A 13,734-nucleotide genomic window follows, 5' to 3' on the forward strand; every position below is an offset into this window, starting at 1 on the left:
AGACCAAAACATGCAGGAAATGGATCCTTCACTTACAGGCAGGGACCCATGTGTGCACCAAGCTCTGAGGTCCCAGCCAGCTTTCTGAAAGTCTCCTTTGGCAACAGGTATTTGCCAAGAAAATGTTCAGCTTGCGTAAGCTTGCTGGACCTTCTTTGCAAGTTCAGCACCCTCCCAAAGGAGGATACAGAGTCACACAGTGCCACACCAAGAAGCAATAATCTCTTCCTTCCAACCCAGTGGAGGCCTGGGCTCTATGACAAGAGATGTCTCCACTCCCAGCACGGGCAACCACATCATGGACTTGCAGAAATGATCACACTCTCTACTCCAGAAACTGAACTAGTTTGGTCAAGCTCTCCACTTGGAAGGCTGTCCCTGAACATGTCCTTCTCATGATTAGAAATTTTCTCATTTCTGTCTGCACTCATTCATGGCCCCTGTAGACCTATTAGTTCTTGTGCCAATGCCATCATTTAGATCAATGCAGAGAACATGGCAATATTTTGTAATATCAGAGCATTTGCACTGCAGGACAACGTTTTCTAAATTGTCAATATGCTCTTTATAATAGAAAAGAATGCATTTAAATATTGGCTTGGACCAGAAGACAAATAGAAAGGGGACATTTGAATTTCAAGTCACTATCAAAAAGCTTTTTAGAATTCAGTAGACGTGAATATGAGAAGGAATAGGAAAAGGGAAGGGAATCAAGACAATGGAAAGTTTCAATCTCCAGACATTAACTTTTAACAATGAACTCCCAAGGGTGCCTCCAAGTACACTAGGTGGGGAAAATCTTTTATAAAGGGCAGAAGAGAAGCACTGAAAGAGAGAAGAGGTATACACTCACAAAACTCCACAGGCACAGAGAGATCAGATTTGCTCTGGCTTTGCTCAGACGGCTCCAGCTGAGAGGTGATGGCCCTCCATACCCACCAGACCAGCAGACAGCAGTTTCAGAAGAACTCTCTCATTTTGCTCTTCTATTGCTGTTTTTTTTTTATAGACCAGATTGGCAAACCCATACTCAGCATAGATTTAAAGCTCTGTAGATTCAGAGTTAATGAAGGGTACTACAACTTTCAGACTCAAGTCTCTAAACTGAAGAGGAAGATTTGTGCATGCTAGAGGGAAGGTCCTTGGCGCTACAACTGAAACAAAGGCAATTTCAAACTCCTTGACATAAAGCCTGACTTAAACAGGCTGGGCTCCCTGGGTAGTTTCTAAAGATGCACAACAAGACTGCTAAGCTTAACTCATTGCAGAATGAGATCAGATTGACTGTACCTGGAGTCACTCTACATGTGGCTGTTACTGAATCAGTTTTGCAAGATTTTCAAACCATGGTACAAACCAGATCTTCCTCTTTCCTTGGTACTCACTGCCCCAGTGCACTTGTAGACTAGTCAAAGCCAGACGTATTCTTCATTTTGCTACATTAAAGAATACAACCTCAGTTTAGCTTCTGTTAAAGGTTTATCTCCCCATTCTCCAGTCATCTTAGTAGCCCTTTTCTCCAGCCTCAACACGGGTAGTTAGACATAGCATTTTTTCAAAAGTTCAAGTTTAGAAAAGATGTATTTTAACCCATTATACTTCAGTAGCTAAGTTACCCCCCTAGAATCATTGTCCAAGATTTTCAAATGTATGTGTTCATCTGCAAATACCAATAGATGATTTTACACATTTTGGCAGGAGTTGATGTCATCATTACTACCACTAGAATTTAGGTATTTTGGCTTTCAAGACAAAAACATGACTTAAATACCGTCTTTTGAACACCTGTGACAAACCCATTCCATCCATTTTAGACCTGCATTTCTTTCAACTGATCAGAAAGATCTATTCAATAAATTTGTGACAGAAAGTTGGAAGGCTTTTAGCTATTTCACTGTCTGAAGGGCAAGGGCAAACTTGACCAGCACTCTTGCTTTTGACTTCCTTTTGTCCTTCACCATACCATGTTAGTTCTTATCTAATGGTTAAAAACCTGACGTGTTAAAGTCTGTGCGTACCTTATTGCTGAGGTACTGCTATCTTTAGTTACCGTAAAAGTTTCTGATTGTTGGCTCAGTCATATCAGTTTCAAGAACTCTATTCTGTAGATATCCTTAAGCATTACTAAGAGATTCAGTTGGTGAGGACCTTCATTCTTAATGCCTTTAAGGGACAAATTTAAATTCAGTTTTATTTTCAAAATCAGGGACCTCAACAGTTGTCTTTATTGGAGAGATAGAATGCGAGGCACAGGAATTTAAAAATCAACAAATACTGGAGCTTATCAAACAAGGCATATTTTGGTACACACACAGAGATAAAAACCACACCCAGTAATGAATAAATTCTTTCTTGAAAAGTTTATATTTGGGGGGGCAGACGTGAGTAGGAAAAAAATAAGCACAGTTTGAGGGAGAGCGTTTTAACTGATTTTCTCCTTGTCCCATTAAACTTTTTGTTCTACCATCTTAAAAAGCTCATATGTCTGTACCTGGCTGTAGGCAGACTCTGATTACTTGCCTATTTCAGCATATACAGAAAGTTTCAGATTAAGAGCAGACACACTGGGATAGACCTAGGACTCACCTGCCCATTCATTTCTCTCTGTGATGATCCCACATAGACATCTGTGGGAGAAGGAACAAGCATAGAGGGATTTTCCTGTACTATTCACACTGAGTTCTTGGTACTCAGCAATATCAGAACTTTCTAAAGTGGAGATTATATCTTGTTCTTGACAGCACTATCCTTCAAGGTTACATTTAATGTCTTTTGGAGCCCACTTTTACATTTGGCCTCCACAACAGTAAGTTCCACAATTTACATTTTAAACTTTATGGAAAAAGTGCTAGAATAATTGTAGCTATTGCAATTTAATAGAAGGGGTACATATATACTGAACTCCAGGGATTTTTCTAGGAAGGAGCAATCAGGACAGTCTTTTAATATTTCTTCAAATCAAAATCACCTTCGGCAGCACCACGCTAGATATACCACTAAAACAAAAGAGCGTGAGGCGGCCTCTCTTTTAGCTATGTAAGACAATCATTACATTCAACAAAAAGCAAACTGGCAGTATTATATGGAGGAGCAAAGCAAGGTGGATTTCCAGAAATGCTATATGAACAGGGACAAAATGTTTAGCCCTTCTGAAAGGGGCTGTATCTGAGCTCTTCTGCAGGGGTGAACTAGAGATTGGAGCAGAACAGCTTCTTGCAGATGCTACCTAATAAAACAGGAGAAAAGAAAGCCATTTACACTGAGTGAGGACAAGGATGGATAGCTAAGCAATGTTATCTTCTCTGATGCACCTCACTGTCTGGGTTTCTTTATACTCATGAGTAAAGTTTAGTTTCCTGAAATTACTACCTATGTGCATCTGATTGCAGGTGGATGTCAAGTGTTTTTTGAGTGCTCACAGAACTCTCTCTACGTGTTTCCGTAACAAGCATACACTTGCTGTCAGAGAGATTCCCCCACCATAACCCCATAAGCTGCCATTTCAACTTAAATACCGTCTTTTAAAAATTCATAAGAACAAACATAGTAAGTGCTTTTAAGAGAGAAAAACACAACAACCAGAAGCCTAGAAGGAGCTTAAGGGGAAACAAGGAAAAGTTAACTCAGAACAATACCAGACCTCTTAGTTTCACCTTTCCTTGTAAGTCACTATTTATACTATTAAGAGGTTCTTGACAGACTCATTTAACGCGTAATATTTTGACCTTGATATTACTCATGCATCCACAACAGAGATCAGAAGGACAACTGCTTTCTCACTTAAGTATAGGGCTGGCATCTAGCAGCATAAACATGCAAATGATGCCCTCCAAAAAGGCTAAAAAAGTGCTACAGCACATTGTGTCAAACGTAAGTTGAAATCTTAACTGTTTATCTTCCGTGGAAAACATAATTTTAAAATTCCTTCTTACTAATTTTTCAACTGTACTACTTATCCAGTAAAATTGTAGATTTAGGAACTCGCAACAGTGAAAGGGAAGAAAATAACCTGTTGGTTGGTTCTCGGTTTCTAACAGAAATGTTGCCTTTAGGAAACCAAGAAGTTATGTAGGATAAAATTGAAAGCTTCACATTACTAATAAATGCTCAGATATTAAAGCTCTTCCATTAAAATTCATAGGCTAGCATCATTGTTTAAAGATAATGGTCTTAACATCAGCTAGGAAAACAAAAGATTTAATTTTGTGAAATGTGGTGTAATTGGAATATGAAACAATAGAGGAATAGATAATGCATTTAGTTTTCACAGGTGAAGACTTCAATAAATCATCTGTGAACATGCCACAAATGAGTCCTATCTACTGAAACTGAGGAGCTGCAAGAGCAATCTACATTTGAGATGGTGTCTGGCTCAGCAGAGATAGCAAGAAAACAGAGAGAAATTGGAAAATTAATGCTTAAGACAATAGTCTCTTGACCAAGAATGAGGGCAGCAGACCAAAATTGGTGGGACAGGGTTATTTAATGTAGAACTGCTGTATTCTGAGGGTTATCTCCCTCAATTCATTTAATACCTAGAGCAACATCTGTATTTCTCCACTTTGAAGGAAATAAATCTTCCAGCTTTCTTATCCAAATCTTTGAAGGAAGAGACGGCTTCTAAGGCTTCTACTTGTAAAAAAACATGTCCTAGGGAGGGTTTATTATGATACAGAGTGCCTTTTTCAGAAGCTGAGATGACACAGCCAGACTTCAGCTCCCCAAAGGCAGCAGCCCCCTGCCTGTTTCTTGGCTCACACTGCCACAGCAAGGGATGATGCCTGCACTTTCCCTCCTTCTTTCTCTTAGCATATGCCTAGGGCTGCCAGAAGAACCAAGGAACAATAGGTTTATTACTGACAACTTGCAAGAGAGAGAGATATAAATAATACTAAGTTTAAGGCCAGCACTGGTAACAGTCTTTAATGAGGCTTAAAGACTTTGGGCAGAGGCAAGCATAGGGCAGAAGTACTTCAGAAATCTCAGCTGTCCACTTAGTCTCTGGACAACACAGATGGTAGAGTATAAAGAAGTGGAAAGATACTTGTGCTGCATGTGCCACAGGATGAGCTAGGCTGAAGCAGTACACCCACACCTATAGCTCACTATCAGACCAAGTGAAATACCAATTTCCTTGTAGGCAGGTGAAAGAGAAGCAGGGCTGCAATTTTCACTAAGCACCAGTAAAGGACTCATTGTCCTCATGGGATTCTCATGCACAGAAGCAAAGACAGTAGTCACATGTCCACAGAAACCCTATCTGCCAGGATATGACATATGGAGAATTATGTGGATTAGGCTAGTGGTGAATTTGGTTCTCTGACTACAGCACTTGCAGGGTTAGGTTGTTTTTAAAGCTGCAGACTTTTCATGTTGAAGCAATTTTTAAGTACTCTAATGCAAAGTGTAATCTCACATTGATTTTTCCATTAAAACTACAAAAGTCTTAAATACCCTGGGGGTGCTGGCCTCAATTAGTCCCTATTCTTCCATTCTTTTTCTCTCTGTACCATTTTGCCATCCCTTGGCGTAGGAGGAAAGGAGGACTGTCTACTTAAGCCAAAAACACACTCTTCTATTACGTGAGTCCAGTTAAAAGCAGGAGTAGATAAATTGCTTTCTGTACAATAGGGAGGAAAATTATGCTGGTTTCTGCTTATGTTCATCTTTAAATTACAGTGTGGGAAAACTGAACATACAGATATCTGGATTTTGGAAGTTTGCCTTGAGTCTATTTTACTGTGGCTATGTATATTTTTAAAAGCAAAAGAAGACCCACAGCTCCTCAGATGAGGTTGTTTGCACACAATTGCCCCGAGAAGCCATGAGCCCTGAACTCAGCCTTTCCATTGTCATCTGTTGAATAGCTGAGCTTTGGTTTTGTGCTACCAGCATTCAGTAGCATTGATCGGTTTTGCTGTTGACACCAGGTTAATACTTTTGCAGAGAAGAGGAAAGCAAATTTTACTGAACACCATTAGGTAAATCCTTTGCTTTTATCTCTTTTCCAGAGAGCAGCACCTAAAAAAACAAATCTTACTAGTGACAGAGGGTGGGTGTCCCATTCAGTTGAATGGCCAGACCCCAGACTGTTGGCCTAAGTGTTTCACGTTCCCTGCTCAGTCCCCGCCACCCATTTCAGTGCATTCAGTCTCCTCCTTGTCTTGTGTAATTCGAAGACCTGCTCAGGGAAATATGTGGATGGAGACACTGTATAAAACACAGAGGTGAAAATCATATCCAGCCTATGAAGTATTTGTCTTCAGGCACCTCTCCAACAAAGTCTCCGAAGAAAGGCAGCTGAGTGGAATAATTAAAGAAATTAACCAAGAGGAGTCAGTGAAGCTGAGTTTAAAGAACATGGGCTGGAACTGTGTTCTGGAATCTAATCAATTAGGTTATTCTTTCAATTTTTGTTCTACACCTAAGCTTTACCTTTTTCAGTATGGAAAAAACCCAGCCAATTTCCAGCCTATGAAGAAGCATCTAATTTTCCTGTAACAGAAGTCCTACCATTGTCAAGTTATACTGTGCCTGAGTCATCGCTAGATGACAACCACGTATTTTTCACAACTACTTGAAGTAATCTGCCTCCTGAAAACCCATTTGCCAAGTGCCTTATGAAATACATTTCCTTAGTGATCTTTGGAAAGGCTATTTCTACACACAATACCTTTATTCTGAGCAAAACATTAATCTGCCAGCACTAGTGGATGGAGAAAAAAATGGTGCTCCATCTTAAGTTCTAGAGGTCTTTTTAATTTCTGACTCAAAGTTTTATCTAGCTTTAGCTTATGGCGAGGTACAGCTGTGTTCATGGTGCTTACAGTGGTATTGTTATAAAATAGCGTGGCATTGTTTTAATAGGTGTCACTAAGAAAGTGGCAGGAGGGAGGCCACACAGCCCAGCAGATAAGGCACTAGCACAAGATTCAGCAGATGCATTTATGACTCTCCATAGCATTTGTGGCCTTGGTCAGGTCACTGACCTCTTTCTGTCTAGCTTTTCCAGACCCTTTTGCCCATTTTATGTGGATTTAGAGACAGGGACTCTCTTTCCTTCTGTGGCACTTACCAGAGTCTCAGTAAAGCCTCTAGCTGCTATTGCTCTATAAAACAGACCAGACCTGAAGCTACCTGTACCATAGCACATCACATTAAAACCACCACTGCTACTGTGTCTTCAGGTTGACACTCAGTGTATTTGACATACCTAAGCATTAGACCAAAGAAAAATAAAAAAACCCACCACCACATTGCCTTTCTCAGATGGAGGCACAGCCATAGATTATGTTAAGCAATTCCCTTCCCTGCTCATTAAAGAAGCTGTTAGATATTTGCTGTCCAGGCATGTAGGCAAAGTTTATCTTTCATCAGAGAGTCCCAAAGCAGAAAAGCTGCAGTTCTGTAGTGATCGGAAAGAGACAGCAGAATTACCTGCCCTGCTTGGCATGGGGGAGCTGGTGGTGCCAGGCTGGTACCAGCAGGGTCTCCAGTTAGGTTGGTCCAGCTGCAGCTTTGGCTCTTGCCAACTGCTGCACCTACAGCAGCACTTTAATGGATCCACCTCAACACTTTCAGATTAATTTGATACTTCTCTTTTCTGGAAGGAAGAGCTCGGGATGGATGCACGTTTCTTCAAGGTCAGGAGAGAGAAAACTGCTGCCCAGATGCCGGCTGCCAAACAGCACAGCACCCCCAGTGCCTAGCAGCCCCATGCAGTGGGACCCCTCTGCTGTGCAAACAGAGGAGTATTGCTCCAAAGGGCAAATTGGAAGTGTATACAGAGAAAAGCAGAGAATATAGCAATACTAAAGGACTTTTTTATTTCAACGTTATTTACTGTGGTAGGCTTGAGGCTGTTTTATACAAAATAATTAAGGCTTTTAAGCAGAAGCACAAAACTGAAGCTGCCAAGGGAAATATCACAGAAGCTTTAGAAGCGATGGGTTTTTCATCTGGGATAGTCCAAACTCACTTCATTGTAGAGTACAAGTTCAGGTCAGTCAGATCTAGTCTGATGACAAACCATACACCTGCCTTTGTATAAATGTGGCTTTATATTATTGATATTTAGATATATATCAATATATATAGATATATAGATATATATCAATATAGATATATATTGATATATAGAAGGATGTAGCCATGGCCAGAGAGCAGGCACTACTGGCATGGAACCGCTCGTGCCAAGGCCCACCCCATCAGCAGCTTGTGTGGAGGCTTCTCCCGTACTGCTCCCCTTTCCCAGTGAGCAGGCCACCCGTTAACATTTTCTAAAAATTTTTAACTTACATAGTTTCAGCTATGAAAGTGCCTTATTTTGTAACATTTATAATTATTGCACTAGCTCTATCTCTTGTTTACAAGATCCTTCCATTACATTCTCCTTCTTTCTTTACTATAACCCAGTTATATATAATAATACATGTAAGTCTCCAAACTCACCCTTTCTTAAGAGCTCACTGGTATGGTGGCAGGGGGCCTCAGCTCAGGTGTTAGAGCAGCAAGAGGTCCCCAGCAGCACCTTGTGACCATTTAGGTAGCCCTCTGATCACTGCCCTGCCCTTTACAGCCACAGGAGAAAGATGAGATTGAGAAGCCACAAAGACTGAATAAATCCCTATCAGAATGGGTTGAGCATTAGGTTTCAAATGCTGTTAAAAGCTTGTGTTTCATCAAAGTGCCATCAGCCAAGTATTTTCATAAGCACTACAACTATCCAGTTTCTGCTGCTGGGGGTGGAGAAACTTTTCTTAACCAATGCTGCTATGAACCACTCAAAAAATTAAAGTTCAGCTATATTTTCCCTGCTATTCATGACAGGCAACACTCAAATAGACCCATGTAGACCTTCACTAGAAGAAAGATCTGCTGTCCCAACGTGACCAAAGCTGCTTTAACAACCACGAACACAGTGTCAACCAGTCTGATCTACACTGCTCATATGGATGGGCTGACCCACTGGAGGCAGTGGAATTTTACCACATGACTCAGAAGATGATTAAATAAATCACACACAGAGAGATTGCGGGAAGTATGCCCCAGTCTATCCAAAAGTACAAAATGCCTACTTACAGGAGGAGGAGCATTAAGCAGAGACTTACATGTGCTATCATGTTTTTCTTGAAGCCAACAACAGTAATGGAAAGGAAGTTGGAAGAAATAGCACTGCACAGTCTACTTTATAAAAACAGAATTGATTTGCTACAAATTACTGGTACAAATTTGCATTCCTCCACTGGGGCAAATCTACCAAAATTTGAGCTGAACAGCCCCTGGAAGTACCCCCTCCCCAATATCAGGCATAGAGTTGTTATTGCAGCTGTTGGGCCAGTCCCTCCTCTCCACCATGAGTGTAGCAAGGTAGCCAGAAACAGAAAGAACTGACATCTCTACATGAAGGACTTCAAATCCCCAACCAGACTATCTGGGCTTTAAGATGAAAGATTTGAACCTTGCAGCCACCTTCACTGGACAAAAGTTTTTCCCTGCATGAGCTCAGCCTGCCCAGCACAGTGTTGCTCTCCTTGCTTGGCCCCTTGTCATCTTCCTCCCATGTCACCCCATCTGGACCCCATCCTGCAAGCATCAATACTACCTATGGCAAGTAGTCTTTCACTTTCAACATTTACAATTCATTTTCATGAATTTTCTCGAGTGTCACTCAATAACATGACACTAAAAAAGCATCAGTTCTTTCTTGTGTCTTCTTCTACTTAGCTTTTTCTTATCGTCAGGAGATTTATGAATTTAATCTCCATTTTATAGAACTTATCACTTTTAACAACTAGAAGAAGAAAATGCTAAATTGTTTTTATTGCTGTTAGATGTTCAAAGACATCATGCTATATACTGTCATTTACATTTCACATTAAAAGTGAAATATGTTGGGAATGCGCAAGTATTTGTTTTAATTTGACCCATCTGTTAAATGAAAAACAAAGAGGACTTCTAAATCACTATATTTAAATTCAGCGATTTGTAAACAATTTATATGTTCATTTCTTCTGGGTTAAAACTTCCCTAAAGCATCACTCTTATGAAATCTCCAAATTAAATTGCTTTGCATTATTCTCAGGGATGCAGGCCACAGTTTCCTTCTCCTCAGTTTATTAATTTATTTCCCAACCCAAGTAAATTAGCAAGACTTGTATTAAGAGTCTTGCCACTGAAGTAATTTTGGGGAATTCATGGAAGTATCTACTGGCTCCAGAAAGCTGAGAGCACAGAGGAATTGTTAGATATCGGTGGCAAGATAAAGGACAAGCCAATTGCTTTCATTTAGCTTCTTTTTTAACACTTCTGCAAGCAGCACTAGGTCTGCCCTATTCCACGCTAGACCATCACCAAGCAGAAACAATAATCAAGAAAGGGAAGAAAAGCTGCGGCAATTTACCTTCACCTCTCAACCTAACTAGAACTTGCTACAGGACTTGGATCTTAGACTGGGATTTAATGTACCAGTGGATGAATTTACAAGGGGAGAGATCCACAGACATTTAAGGATCCCTCAGTAGCACTTAACTTAAAGAGCAGAGCCTTATCTCTTTTTCTGCTTTGTGCAACATGCTGTATTTAGCATTAGCTGCTAAGTCTCTACCCCAGAAATCAGTACTTTCAGTGGAGTAAGGATACCGAGAGCCCTTTTATCACCCAGATGTGGGGCCTCCTGTCCCAGACTAAGACACGTTGCGCGAGGAGATGATTTCTCCATTAGATGTCCACTCTGAGTGTGAGGAAGAGCTCTGTACAGCCTGGAGTGTCACATCTCCCATTTGAAGCTTTTGTCACCCTCTCTGCTGGTACAGTGTGCAGCTCCACCCTTTCCCCAAACCTTTAAGTCATATGCCTTGTCTGTATGACAGGTTTTCACCATCTTCCCAACTCATAACACAGGTGCAGCAGGAAAGGAGCTGGGTACACCCTGGGCTCCTTACCCTGCAGCTTCACGTCCCAGCTATAGACCATGGCAAAAGCACAACTAGATGAGGAAGCAGAGAATGCTCAGAAAAAGAAAAAAAAAAAGAAGTCATAAAAAAGCTAATCTACTTTAAGCTGTAGAAGTGGACAGACACACGAGTTTCAATTCCCTCTCTGCAATATCAAGCAGAGCACCAAAAAGCAACATAGAAATACTAGGTCTACTGTGCATTCATACTCTAGATGGTTCATTTATTATATCCAGTATCATATTAAGCAACCCAACAAAACAAGAACCAGCAGTAATGCAGCCAGGACATGATTAAGGGTGTCTCTAAGAGCATCAACAAACGTGGAGACTACATGGATCACAGCCCGGAAAGATTCCAAGTTGGTGAAATGACAGCTTGATTAGTTTTTGTCTGACAAATGTGGCGAGAGAGATCAGAATCAAACATAATTCCTAGGTTATAGGCCTTCAAATAAAACCAGGAAAAAAAAAAATTCAGAGGGCAACATCAATTTGCAAGACCAAATCAACTCTCCAGCCCAGTTTCTTAGTGCTCAGACACAACACAGCCACAACTGCTGAGGCTAAATAACTACGCTCCAGGGAGCTTCCTGAATTAACAGGGACTTGCCTTTAGAGTGGGACAAGCTTCAGATCTTGCAAGACAGTCTTCCCTCCCATCAAGAGTCTTATTAAATATGCACATATTTGTAATTTAATGGGAAAACATGCAAGCAGAGCTACTTCATATCCAGGCAGTGTTGCCTATGGCTACCCCAAAGGTCAAGCAGCAACACCCTGTTACCCATATTGCTGCATGTAGGCATGCAGTATAATCAAATAATGTAAAGAGCAGACAGTAAATGGATTTTTCCTTCTTCTTCCCTCCCACCTATTCTAACAACAAAAAGAGTGAGTCAAAAACATGCAGGGGAATTGGGTTTCTTAAAATATCACAACCAAAAGTATCCCTCTCCCTCATTTTGCACCAGTTTGAAACCGTACATCCCCCATTTGGGGAAACTACGTGAGATAAAATGGATGCTTATGGGCTTCCTTCCCATGTGGAAAGGGGGCAGGGAAGAGGAGGCAGAGTAGGACAGGACTCTTACCCAGGAATAAAATGATATGTCTCCTGGAGCTCTTGCCCTCCGAGCTCTCACTTTTTCTTAGGTATTGCTCCTGGCGTCTTAGCCCACCCTTCACTGCCACAGTTCCTTCCTTGTGAATCATCAGGGTTTTCATCATGCTGCGGCACATGAAGCTGACAGATCCCAGCACTATGATGTATACAGCAAAGGCACTGAAGATGCTGGCCTGAAAGACAGACCACCTGGAGGAGAGGCTGGTACAGATGGTCATATTGTGCTTCAGCTCAGGGAGGTGGTGCCTGGGCGTAGGCTTGACGCAGGCAGTTGTACCTTGGTAGCCCTCGATGATTTCCAGGGGATATTCTGTGCCCATGGCAAAGAGCAGGGGCAGAGCCACTATCACAGATGTCCCCCAGACAAAGGCGATGAGCAGCTTCACTGTGCGAGGTCCAGAGAGAGCCTTGAACTTGAAGGGGTGGCAGATAGCCACATACCTCTCAAAGCTGAGGGTGGCAACATGCAGCACAGTCGCATAACTGCAGGCTTCAAAGAGGAAGTAGTAGAGCTTGCAAGCTATGTTGCCGTTGGGGGTGGAGAATGGGCTCCAGATGGCACTGAAGAACTCCATGGGCATGCCCAGCAGAATGACCAGCAGGTCGGAGCAGGCCAGGCTCACCATGTGGTCTGTGACCTCCTTCTGCAGGTAGCCTTTCTTCTGCAGGATCCTGGTGGCCTTGATGGTGATACTGTTGCCCAAGATGCCCGCGACAAAGATTAAGACATATGCTGAGGCCAAAGTGATCTTGATCCAAGGAGAAACCTCAAACTCAGGGATGTGGCTGTGGTCAATAAGATGAGAACAGTCTGAAGGGGATGTCTGTCCTGCCATGAGCAGCCCCTGGGGGGACAAGGAGGAGGGAGGAAGAGCCTTCCTGCCCTCTCTGATGTTCAAATTCACAGCAAATAGATACTTTCTCGCTTTGCCCCTCTCACCAAGACGCACAGGTCAGAGCAGTTAGGTACAACGAACACGTCTCAACTAGCCACACCTGTGGGTTTTGTTAGCGAAAGCCACTGAGTCAATAGGCTGAGCAGGAAAATGTTTCAGCTCTTACCTATCTTCATGGCAAATACCTCTTGCTCCTTTTGGATTTTCCTCCTCCTTTCTCTACTGAGTGAAGTAGCCCTTCTCTAGCCCTTTTGCAGAGTGAACTGCTCTCCTTTCAACGCTTGCCTCTTCCTCTGCAAGCTAAGGCAGCTTTTGGTCCCAGCCCCAGCAGGAGGAAGTCAGAGTTTCTGTGTGGTCATAGCTGCTCGTTAACCATTAACCTAAATCTTGGCTATCCCTAGTCACTGGCAGCAAAGCAGGTTTAGGAAAAAAAAAAAAAAAAAGGCAAGCCACCCATGTCTGAAATGCACTTCCTGTAATAGGAGCTCCTTCTCCAGAACAAAAAGACGTGTTTCTCTAAAGCTGTTAGGTTGATGGCGTCAGGTTGTATGTGTGAACAGGCGCTGAAGAGAACATATCTGCTGGTGAGTTTAACATTAACTGGGCTTCAGACATTCCTTCTATATGCGCTAATGCCAACATGCTTCACTACTTTACATTTCCTTTAATGAAGACCTTGGCATCTGCCGCAGCAGTGTTTGTTACGCAGCTTGTGCAGCCACGGACCGATTTACATCAACAGGATGTTCTGGTTTTAG

General features: G+C 42.0%; 1 protein-coding gene across 1 annotated transcript in view; it reads right to left on the reverse strand.

The window, feature by feature from the left end:
* The window catches only part of GPR39 (G protein-coupled receptor 39), an 83,284-nt gene extending 70,233 nt beyond the window's left edge, over positions 1 to 13,051 (reverse strand). The window contains exon 1 of the mRNA XM_074829962.1: positions 12,049 to 13,051. Within this exon, the coding sequence (XP_074686063.1) occupies positions 12,049 to 12,916 (868 nt within the window). The 5' untranslated portion in view covers positions 12,917 to 13,051. The remainder of the gene's footprint in view (positions 1 to 12,048) is intronic.
* Between the last annotated feature and the right edge of the window lie 683 nt (positions 13,052 to 13,734).

The sequence above is a fragment of the Strix aluco genome, chromosome 6 (genome assembly GCF_031877795.1).
Source record: "Strix aluco isolate bStrAlu1 chromosome 6, bStrAlu1.hap1, whole genome shotgun sequence".
In the NCBI taxonomy this organism is placed as follows: Eukaryota; Metazoa; Chordata; class Aves; order Strigiformes; family Strigidae; genus Strix; species Strix aluco.